Below are 12,371 nucleotides of genomic sequence, written 5' to 3' on the forward strand. Positions count from 1 at the left end.
TTTTTAATACCTCATAACATCTTGTGTTGTTGTTGACACGCCTGAGGGAAGGGATGCCATCCAGAGAGACTTTGATAGGCTTGAGAGGCAGGCCTGTGTGAACCTCATGAGATTCAACAAGGCAAAGTGCAAAGTCCTGCATCTGAGCCAGGACAACCCTAAGCACAAATACAGGCTGGACAGGGAATGCATTGAGAGCAGCACTGAAGAGACGAACATGGGGGTGTTGGTTGATGAAACATGTGCCAGCAATGTGCACTTGCAGCCCAGAAAGCCAACCACATCCTAGGCTGCATCAAAAGAAGCATGGCCAGCAGGGCAAGGGAAGTGATTCTCCCCCTCTGCTCTGCTCTCCTGAGACCACTGCATTCAGCTCTGGGGCCCACAGCACAAGAAGGGCATGGGAGTATTAGCATGAGTCCAGAGGGCCACAAGGACAACTAGAGGGCTGGAGCATCTCTCCTGTGAGGACAGGCTGAAGGAGCTGGGTTATTCAGCCTGCAGAAGAGAATGTTCTGCAGAGACCTCACTGCAGCCTTCCAGCACCTAAAGGGGACCTACAGGAAAGCTGGGGAAGGACTCTTTGTCAGGGAGTGTAGCAATAGGACAAGGAGTAATGGTTTTAAACTAGAAGAGGGCAGAGTTTTGATTTACAGAAAGAAATCCTTTACTCAAAGAGTAGTGAGTTCAGGGAGACACTGAGACAGATTGCCCAGAGAAGCTGTGGATGCCCCATCCCTTAAAGTGTTTAAGACCAGGATAAATGAGGCTTTGATCAACCTGGTCTAGTGGAGGTGCCCCGTCCAATGGGGGGGGGGGGGGGGTTGGAACTACATGATTTTTAAGGTCCCTTTCAACCCAAACCATTCTGCAATTCTGTGTGCAATATTAATGTGTCTTATTCCTCAGGCTATAATTAAACTTTTTCCTCATTTCACTTGGAGGATAACTACTTAACATGTTTCTCTCCCCTTCCATATTAACATCTGTTTCATTTGTACCATTTTTACTTTTAAAACCAGTGTGTGTGTGTATGTATATAATCATTTATCTCACCGTTTTCTTTAAATTGATATTTAGCTTTGAGTATACTGGTTCTATTTTAGACCAGAAATGGATGTTTTGTGTCCCAAAAGTGTGTGTAATCTCTCCACATATACCAACTGGTAAGCAAATGTTAAATTTCCTCATAAATCCTCTCATGCCTATATTCATAGACTATTCATACTACACCCTAATAAGATAAATATAAAGTGTCTTGACACAACCATGATTACTTTTCATCTGAAGTGCTGATATTATTCACAAGAAGCAAAAGTAAAAATTATTTTGCTGATGTTAACTAACCATCTCCTTCATACAGTCTCCTTCATACACACTACACACTTGGACAGAGCATGTCTTTCCAGCTGCATAACTAGCCTTATCCTGAAGAGTTTCACAACACTTGGACAAAATTAACCAAATGGAACCATGACATGACATTATACCCTAACACAATGTGATGAAGCAGATCCTTGTCCTCAGCAATGAAGCCCTCAACCTCTCTAAAATGCAGCTGAGATGAAAAACTGCTTCTGAGAAACAACCTGGTTAACCCCTGGTGTATCCCTCTCCCACTTCCCTGGAGGTCCACAAGGGACCTGAAGAGACAGAGCTGAAGGCCAGTGAGCCACCAGCAGAAGGGTCAGAGAAGTCACTGGCACAGGCACATTCGTTCTACTTGATGAAACATCAGCCTGCTCAGACCATACTACAGGGCACAGTTTCACAGGGCACAGTTTAGAAGCACCACCTGAAGTGTCAGTTGCAGGATATTTCAGCAAACCCAAGGGCTATATATTACTTGTCAGGTAGGGTAGATAGTGGTGTCTCACTACAGCTCTAAGTAACATACAGAGATAGGATTTAAGATGTATGCTCCTGTGCTCAGCTTTCCCCATGAGCTGGACATACCTACTTACATGGTTCCCGGCTCAGCTATTACAGTTCCCCTTCTGGTGCACCTAACTCTCCAAATATATTAAATCAGTCCTCAATGCCTCACTCCGGGCTGCAGAAAGTTAGAAATCAGACCTTATAGCTCCTAAATTTAAGTGTCTCAATGCTTTGTTACATTTAGATCTCAGCAACTTCCTCAAAGCCACACAGAAAAAAAAAAAAATACTGAGGGGCATATCTTAAACTGGATCATCTGTTCTCACACAATGACTTCCAAATCATAAAATACCCGAGTTGGAAGGGACCCGCAAGGATCATTGATTCCAACTCCTGAATCTTTCCCTTTAAATATTTCCCTTTAATCTAATGATGACCACATATCATAGGCTGGGTGAATTCTGAGGCCAGAAGCCTCCAAGGTCAGCTATTACACATGACTCAACTTTCGGCTTCTCTATTTATTTAGTCTGAGACCTGATTGTTACCTCATCAACCGGAAACACAAGCCAGGTATTTTAATAATCACTGTTGAAGCTACTCAAATATGAGATTACAAGAGCAGGACTTGGTCACACTATCCTACGTCAGATAAAAGTTCAATTAAGTCCTGTGGCACATTTGTGCAACCCTTACATATCTGTTCCCTGGGAAGTCAATGGAGCTGTTCACAACCATGAGTGTTTATCTGTAAGAACACAAGTAACCTAACCGGGCTGTAAAAGCATTATATTTGAGTAAAATTCCTTCTACATGTCTACAGAAGTGCAAAAGACTTTTGTCTTTTACAGATTTTTTTTTCCTTGGGGATTCTAGAGTGAAACACATAAAACATTCCCAAGATAAATCAAGTGAAAAGGCAATTATCCACGTAAAACAGTGTGTCAGATATATTTGGAGCATAGTACTCTTCCTTTAGCTTTCTCTTCAAAAAAGAAATTGAAACTTCATTACTAACTAAAAACTTGTAAAGACCAACAAAGAAAATGCTCAGCCCTGTCAGAAAGTCTGGTTCTGACCTCTTGCCTTGGTTCTGACCTCTGTCAGGTCTGTGGCACCTTTTAACTTCAAAGAGTTTTGGAGCCTCAAGGGTGGGCAGGATTTGACAGAATCATTTAATTATGTTACTATGTCTACCACCTCAGGCAAGGTCAGATGCATAAGAAACACTTTCCTTGTACTGTGTGTTTTGTATTTAGTCCACCCAATTTAAAATATCCTATTGCTGGGTCTTGTTAAAAATCAATGGAGCTCACTGGGGTTATCCCAGAATAAGAACAAATGGAACAGCATTGAATCAAGGCCTGGCTTTTTCCAAAAGCTATGTAAAAATTCCAGCAGTCTGAAGCCACTTTTTCATGTGGTTTTCCTATTCTCTTCCTGTTTGTGACTCCACAGCTCAAAACCCACAATAGAACAAATCCAAAACTCAGAAGAGAAAATGAGTTAAATATTTCCACAGTTCAACATGGCTTTTTGTCAAGAACATGTTAGCCTACATTATTTTGATATGATACAAAGAAACAACTTTTTGGTTACTCAAATTACTGTTTGCTTGTTTGTTTTGTTTCTAAATTTAGGGTCACTACCTACATTTTTCCACCAAATGTTTTATATTATCCTTTTAATTTAAATGGCCATTTAAGTTTTAATCAGACATTCCATGGGTTGCCCTGAAACTGACCAGTAACAAAAGCTGTTCTTCTTACTGAGCTATGAAGTGACACAAAACAACTCAGATATTTTATGTTTATATATTTGCCATTCCTACTATGTTTACATATTTACCAACTACTACCTATCATGTGAAATAAAGGGGGGGAGGGGAGATGGATGAAGTGTCAGACCCTTACTGATTTCTGCCTCTGGGAGCCCTGAAGAGTCAGGCTCTTCCTGAAAGAGACTTCTGAAAGATGTCAGTTTCCTTCTTGAAAGGAAACTCCTACTCTATATCATATTTACTATGTTCACTTTTGTCTTTTAAGTATTTAGCATGGCTAAACCAAACTGAACTATACAGATCTCCCACCTTATAAACGAAATAAAAAGCACTAGGGAAAAAAATTAAAAAAAAAAGAAAAAGATCCTGTAAACACAGGCTGAGTTTACAGGACTAACAATAACAATTTATAGGACACTAACATAGAGGGACTGGGAGTCTATACACAGAAGCCTAAACATCATTTTAGAAGCTATATCTTGAATAAACTCCACAGACAAAGTCTTGTCGTGCCATATAATTTCTCTTTGACTGAACACAGAAGGCATCAAGTGGCTCTCAGGCAAAATCAGGCATCAGATACCATGAATAACAGCAAACATTCATGAGACAAGGACCAAAATTATCATTTGGGAGAGCCTCCATAACACCACAAACTTCCACTAGAATCACATGCAACCAAAGCTCAAAACAAACCCATCTGGTAAACCACCACATCACTGGAGCAGGGCAAGAGCATCAAGCCCACGGTAAGTTTCTGAAGACAATCCTGTTCTGATGCCACTGCCCCCATTTGCTGACTCCTAACATCTTTTCTGACATATTTTCCTCTATGCTAGTATGTCTTAACATAAACGTCTACTATCTGCCCAGGAAGTTTTTATTTGCCTGCACGAAGTACCCATCCTCAGTTCGATCTCTAAAAAACACCCTGTTACTCTTCCCTCTCACCTCCCACTACCAGGCTAATGAGACCAGAGATACAAAACATGACACATTTACTGCAGTTTTACATGTTCTGAGGTTGTGTTTTCTATCACTATATTGCACAGTGAATGTCAAGTTCTACAACAGGTCATTACAATGCAAAGAAAAACTACAAGAAACACCGGAGCACTAAGAGCAACTGAAAGACCCACTCAAATACAGCCTCCTTATGAAGGCAAAATGCCCATGCAAGTGGCCAGGAAATCAATATACGAAAGAGGGCAGGAATTCAAGAATGAAAACATGTGAAGTACAAACCTGCCCAGATATAGCACAACAGTATCATAAGCATCTGAAAACCAAGGCAATATTTCACCTAGAGCTGAAGTTGTATCTCAGCCTTTCCACGTTCAGTAAATAGGCCAGTACAGTTTTCCCCCGAGCCATTGAATTCCCAACATTTTTTCTAGTGCTTTACATTCGGCACTGGACAGCATTTAATGAAGGGCCAACTAATAACTACCTACCGTTCTCTCCGCTGTCGCTGAGGTGCCCGTAAAAGTCTAGGAAAAACAACACAAGGCAAAGTTAAGAAAACTACATGTTCAACTTCTATTTTAGACTGACATTTAAAAACATCTCCCATTCAAAAACATACTTAGGGCTACATGTATTAATGACAGTCATTAGGTGCTTTACTGATTACTAAACCCACAACAACAACTCTATGCCAGCTTGTTGTTACCTTGACTTGAAGCTTTTCTTTTAAGCAAGCACAGTAAGTAACACTGCTAGCCCTAAAACTTATATTGAAAATATACATGCCACAAGGTTTTACATAAGGTTAGAGTATAAAAAAAAAAAAAAAACACTCCTTGCAACCATGAGATCCAAGGAAGAGCAAACTTGCTTTTCCTAGCTTGCCCATACACCTGAAACAGCTTGTTCTGTTATGACCAATTGAACTGGAAAAATCAGACAATTTCACCCAATTTATGATTACTGTGGGCCTTTATTCTTACCTCATTTGAACTTAAATTTGATCCCATTGCAGCCCCAGTTGCATGTAAGTCCAGTGACAAAAGATACTGAGCCAGATGGGCTGGCAGGAACTCCTCATGCAGTTTAGAGGTGGAGAAATAGGGATTTTATGACCAGGCTGTCCCGCCCCACCCCTTAATTACTTGCAGTCATTAGGCAGTCCCCTCCCTGCTTCTTGCAGCCTATTAGAACACTTCTGCTGAGTCAGTAGAACACAGATTTCTACCCACTGTCATGTTTTTGGGGGACACTGAAACCACTTTATGACCAAGGATTGCTTTCTAGGAAATACTACTGTTAATGAAGTTTTGCATTTATACAATTCTAACCCTCAAGTGAAGCGCTTGCTACTAACCAAATCACAGCTACCATAGTACTGTAGGGTACTAGGGAGAAGTCTCAACAGCTGCTTTCCAAACCCTAAACTCAAGTACCTGTGGCAGTCCTCCTATAGCAGCATGCAGTTTGGCAAGGTAGATTAACTCACTTCAGTGCCACAGCAAACTCATTGGCAGGACACTGTCTTTTCTAAATATATTTGGGCTTCTCTGTGCTAGTCTGTTACCTCACCAAGTGCTTGGTGTTGTTTTTCTAGAAATTTAGTATACCCGTAGGAAGAAACAACAAAAAAAAGAGAATCCTTGTCCAAAGGAGCTTACAGTTACAGCTTAAATACAATGAGTGGGAAGGGAGGAGCTATAAGCAGTGGGTGGAACAGAGGAGCTGACAGGTCAGGCAGGAGAGGGCTGTGCTCTTCCACATGGGCCTGGAGATCGCAGCAGTTCACTCATCCTCAGAGCTTCCTTTAAAGTGTTCTTGTGTGTGTTCACTCTCACAGGAGGTCCAACAGACACCACAGGGGAAACATCTGAGCAAAAAACCCTCCCTGCTGCCTTTTTACTCTGGTGTGAATTGACTCATTGCCTGTAAGAGCAGCATATTACAATAACCCTAAATTAGCATGTGTGCACAGACTGGTAGATTTCAGAGTGTGCAAGAGGCGATTCTAGCTCTGCCACACTCTTTCCTTCCTCTGTGCTTGATGACAGGAGGAGGCAAGTACGCTCTTGCATCAGAGGATGCACGTAGGGCACAGAGCACATGGTGAGGAAAAGTTTAGTAACAAATTTATTTTTAAAATCAGTCTCATTCATATTAGTAACTAATTCACTTCATGTGGGTAAAGAAAGTAACCTCATGAACTACAGTGGATTCCACCCTAATGTACTTGCCTGTGCCATGGAGGCCAGTATCAAAGGAATGCTGCAGAGAAAGAGAGGACGTTGTCCAAGGAAAGTTGCTAGACTAAAATCCTCTTGTAACAAACAAGTCTCTTCCTTCTATATTGATGCTCCAGTGACAAATGTTCAGAAGGCCTTATCCTAAACACACAGTGGAAACCTGATAGTTTCCATCTACACCATCTAATAACCTGCCACTCGCTCCATAGTCTCACATTGCACAGCCTTCTCAATAGAAATGGAATCAGAGTACAATGGCTCATAGCCTGAAACTGCAGTACTTGAAAGGCTCTTTCAATGGAAGACCAAAAGATAGTTTGAATGGGTGTTACTATCTTTACACCAGACTTCTCTTAACTTCTCCCTAAACTTCTGTCTTTATTACTTTCTATCTGTATTAAATGCTTATGAACAAATTAATGCAGAGCAGTCACAGCTGAGAATCATCTATTTCTGCTCTTGCAAAACTAGTTTGTCCAGCTTTAGAAAGAAAGCTATTTTCCTGCAGAAAATCCAATATTAAAAAAAATATAAAGTAGGAATCTACTTCCATTAGAATGTCTGTAAAACATTCTTTATTAAATGAAAAGGGGATAGATTATTCAGCTCAATTTCCCCAAGCTGTCCCAGCAGATACTATCCCAGAGAAAGGGGGATTCAGAGGAGCCCTACCCTCTCCTCATGCAAATAGAATTGATTACCTGGTCCATTTCTTAGCCATGAAACACAGCAGGTCAATTATACCATCCCAGCTATTTCACAGCCAATACAAGACTGCCTCAGTATTGCTTTCTCTTACTTCACTTAAGATCCACGAACAGGATACCACCACTTCACAAATCAGATATTTTTTTCCAGAATCCCTGCACCTTCCCTCCTGAACAGCTTAATATTCTCTTTCTCAAAATAGCATCATTATTCCCATACCCAAAACACACCCCTAAATAACTCTCCTACTCATCACCACCACCAAGTCTCGTTGCTGATGTTGCCTTCCCTTAACCACTGCTTTTCCCAGACACTCAAAAAGGCTTTGGAAGATAAGAACTTCAAAAACTCTTTGAAAGCCAAGAATTATGATCAGCAGTATTTTCATTCATGCACTAAGTTAATGAAAGAACTAAACACTGAATCCTCATAGCACCAGTAACAACATTAAGTTCTTGTCATCAGTAAGAAAGCTTTAACTGCTGATCATTTGTCCTCAGGGAAAGGTAATCACTGGTGTCTTCAAGGCCTATGCAATCTGTGCCCAAACAAATTGTGATTTTGTAGTTTGTTCCAGTGTTGATTTAGGGAACTACAAATCTGTCCATAGGATTATGATTTCAAAAAATTTTTCTACTTAAACCTTGAAGTATCTTGTAGTTTTTTTGTTTGTTTTGCATTTTTCTTGAATTCCTCCACAACTTAAGGAGACTTTCAAAGACAAACATCAAGCATGCAGTTAATGTGTGGAATTACTCAAAGTCTAAGAAGCCATATATTGGAACAGTACAGGTTTTTTTGACCATCACATTTCCAGAGTGATTAATATAAAACCAATAGTGTTCTTCATACATATGCTACTTCCACTCTTTTTTAATCTTTAAGACTACGGAGACCATATTACTGACAAGAAAACACAAAGCAGTCTTTAAAGCTCCGAGCAATACTACAGAAAGTAAAAAGGAAGTTATAATTTTCCTTTGCTCTTCATCTGCTTTGTAGTGCACATCTACATGCACACACTTTTGTATTTGTCTTAATTTAGACAAAGTGGAGTAAATAAAAATGCCTTGTTGATCTGAGGCAAAATTAACCAGAATGCCTTATGGCAAGCACCAGCTTCTCCAGCATATATACAGTTATTTGAATAACTTAAGTGCAATAAGTTGTGGGTAGCAATAACAGCTGCAACCAGCATGCTATGGTTACCTCATATACTAGTTTGTCACCTTCTGATAATCCAGGACTACAGAAATGTATGACTAATGGGGGATTTCATATTGCTGCAAGAGAGAAGTACAATTGTACCACCTCTTTGATGACAATGGGAGCTGGTCATCATTTAATCGCCTTAAATAGTGTTTAAACACCTAAACTGGTGTTTAAATGAAACAAGAAAGGTAGTTAACTATCTTAAAATGTGCTGAAGGTGTTACAAAATGACAGCTAGATGTTACATTAGAAAAGAAATATTCAGAATTCACAAATAATGCAAATTCACAAATAAATACAGTGTCAGGTCTACAGATTGTGATCTTCTCTGGCTTCAGCCTTTTAGTCTTTTTTTTTTTTAAACACATATATGTAGGCTGCAAAACCTATACAGACCTCATCTTGCCAAGCAAACAAGACAGAAAGCAGTCCAAAGTCAAATTCCAATTGCACAATGGAGCTAAGCTCAATAATCTCTGCACACGAGAAGATTTACCATGGATAAACAGTGCCACCTCCTTCCCCAGGGCCTCAGATTTCAGTCTCTGAAAAAAATCAGCTTTGGATAGATGCTCTTTCTTCTAACTTCAAGCAATTGCACAGCGTAAAAAAAAATAGCTTTCATATTAATGCATCAGCATTATATTTTCATATTTATACACACCTATCCTTCAAAACTCTACAATAGCCTTGAAGCAAGGGCTACAGAAACCATTCCATCAGTGCCTACTGTTTCCTTTTCTGTCAGGTGGAAATCATAAGACCTGTATGGTGCATTGCATACAGATCTGCAGAGATGTTGAATGATAAAAGAGATGTGGAGGTTGTCTGTTAACTAAATAGAAATCAGATGTCACTATGATTTTCAGCATCATACACTAAAGTCTGAGTTGAAACACCTGGAGTCAGAGTTGTACCTTTACAGAAGCAAGAGGAGAGCTGTACTAAATCTGAAAACATGACATTGGAGAGATGCTGAATGAATACAGAATTTTGCAAAGGATATTATCTTTGAGACAAACAAATAAATTTAGAAATATCAGTAACAAAAATAATCTGTTCAACTGAAACTATTTTTCTTTAAATCACATTTATAAAAAATTCTAACATAGTTATTTTGAACTAGAAGTTTTTAAAGTTTTACTTTTTCCAAAATCAAAGATCTTTCAGTACTGATATCTATCTTATTTTAACCAAACAAACCTGCTGAAACAAATTGCTAAAATGTTTCAAATGGTCTAGAGTGACCATGGGTGCAACTTAGAAAAGAAAGTCTAAAAAAATTCATTTATCACTCATTTGTAAGCAGGAGAGTACTTTGATCTAACTCTGAATTCCAATTGCTCAGAATTAAAGGTGAAAAATCAGTCACTGACAAGAGAAATTATTTCACCTGACTGATACATATGAAGGAGGACTTCTGCCTTTAAAACACTATTGAGAAACTTGATTAAAAATGATTCTGCATGCCCTTGATATGTGTTGCAGAGATAAAGAGCTCACTCCTACTCACTCACAGGAAATAACTGGGTGGTTTTACTATACAAAAATCATCAGTATTGACCCAGCCATTCCCAATATATGTAATCCTGGCTTCAGCTCTTTGCAGAAGAGCTTCAAATCCAAGCCCTGTCTCAAAAAGCAGCAGCTCACGACCATCATCTCTAACTCTTCTTATGCTCTGTAGATTTGAATCTCTCTCTCCAGGACAATCTGAGATTATCTGGCCTTCCTAGCTTCATTCTACACTTCAGAAACCCTTCAAACAAGGTTTTCCCTAACCTTGTCAGACAACATGTGTGAGGCATCAGCTAATTAGCCAATAGCTCCTTCAGCATAAGTGTGGCAAGACACATAGACCAGGACCTTTACAGAGAGATCTACAGCCCATCTGAACCTGAACCAATTCTCAGAATATCACAGTCACCTCACATCATCAGCTAATTAAGATGTTAATTACATCTACAGTCAGCCTGAGAGATATTTGAGTCCCAACAGAGACTATAAATATTCACAGCTAATTGTTTCCAGGAGAATGCCATCACATTTAGCAGAGCTTGTGTGACAGGTCACAGATGAGTGTTTTCAAAAAATAAATTGTTGTTCATCTATCTGGATGCAGATCAGAACAATTTTGCCAATGCTGAATCACTTCAAAAATACAGCTGATACACAACTGGGCCTCAGCTCCTTTTAAAAAATAAATACCCACACTAGTAACTGAACTTGTTCTCTCTTTTGTTAATTTTGATTTGCAGTTAGCAAGCCATTTGAACAAACATCTCTTCCCCTGTACTTTTACACTGCCTTTCAGCATAATATCACAGGCAGAACTCTGAGGTATTGCTGCAATATGAACTGCAACACAAACCAGTTTTACCAGGACAGAAAAAGAGGCTTTTGCTTCTCCAGACAAGTCAAATGAGCCCATTGTGAAGAAAACTCATAAACCACTAAGGTAAGTCCACTGAATTTGGTAATACCAGGGAACATGTTAACCTCATGTGTAATGTTGTATCTTTGGAGCCTAGCCCCAACACAAATAATAGCATTTGCCTCAGTCAAAAATAACAAGCTCAAAATATCAAGTCAAAAACATCAAGTCAAAATATCAAGCTGCTAAAATAAGCAATTTGGACATTCTAATATTTTCAATGGCTTTCTTAGCAGGCCGAGATTTCTTAAAATGGATTCCCCCTTTCCACAGCTCATTCTAAGCCATCCTAATTTTCTGGACCTATTGCCAAATACTCACACCAACGCATCACCACCACACCTTAGGTGAGTAAAGCTCAAGGCCTAATTCAAAGTGTTCCAACCAGCAACAACCAGTCAGTGGAATACGCCAGAACAAATTTCACTGCCTCTGTTACATCTTCCTGGAACTGTGAAAAGGATTATTGAAAAACTGTTTAAAATACTTTAAAGATAGAGAAAGTTCTTTATATCCCACAGCATTATTGCTTAAAATTAAACTTATGAAAGCAATTGCTCACAGAAAATTATTGCCATCTTAATGGTGCAACAGATGTTGAAATTATCCTAGCCAACGTCCAGCAAAGATAAAAAATTGGCTTTCTAGTTAAGATTACAGGGCTGAAAAAGAAAAAATTTTCATCAACTTAGAAACAGAAAAGAGCTCTTGGACACAACCATCCTAGAACATAGAAAAGGAGTCGAAGAGGTCGCTGCCAACAATAGCTTGCTATTATGAAGAAAGATGTTTGGTTTGACTCATATTGCAAAGCTTGGCAGGAGATAACAGATAATGAATTTGACTTATTGCACAAGACTTGCTTACAGATAACAAAGTATGATGTTATTTCAGACTGGGGACCAGGACTGGGGACCAGCTGAGAATCCATTTATGTAAGTTCTCTGGAAACAGACAAGGTGAAAGAAGTCCTCAAGCTCCCCAACCCAAATCAAATTTTTAACCCAGGAACACTTACCTGCCAGCTTCTGAATTTGACTCACTGCCGAACAACTTCACAGGGAAGTAGCACCACCAAGCTTTTCCTGTTCTGAGTAGTCACTGCCGATGTTACTAGCTCATAGAGTGTCCAAAACTATTTCACAGAGAT

At 39.4% G+C, this 12,371-nt stretch overlaps 1 protein-coding gene across 1 annotated transcript in view; it reads right to left on the reverse strand.

The window, feature by feature from the left end:
- Window positions 1-5,634, reverse strand: part of LOC309878240 (cytosolic phospholipase A2 epsilon-like) — a gene marked incomplete at both ends in the record, with an annotated part of 30,777 nt that extends 25,143 nt beyond the window's left edge. Inside the window, 2 exons of the mRNA XM_082760518.1 lie at window positions 5,113-5,148; window positions 5,608-5,634. Coding sequence (XP_082616644.1) covers window positions 5,113-5,148; window positions 5,608-5,634 — 63 coding nt within the window. The remainder of the gene's footprint in view (window positions 1-5,112; window positions 5,149-5,607) is intronic.
- Between the last annotated feature and the right edge of the window lie 6,737 nt (window positions 5,635-12,371).

The sequence above is a fragment of the Aythya marila genome (assembly GCF_965140915.1).
Source record: "Aythya marila genome assembly, chromosome: 5".
NCBI classification, from domain to species: Eukaryota; Metazoa; Chordata; class Aves; order Anseriformes; family Anatidae; genus Aythya; species Aythya marila.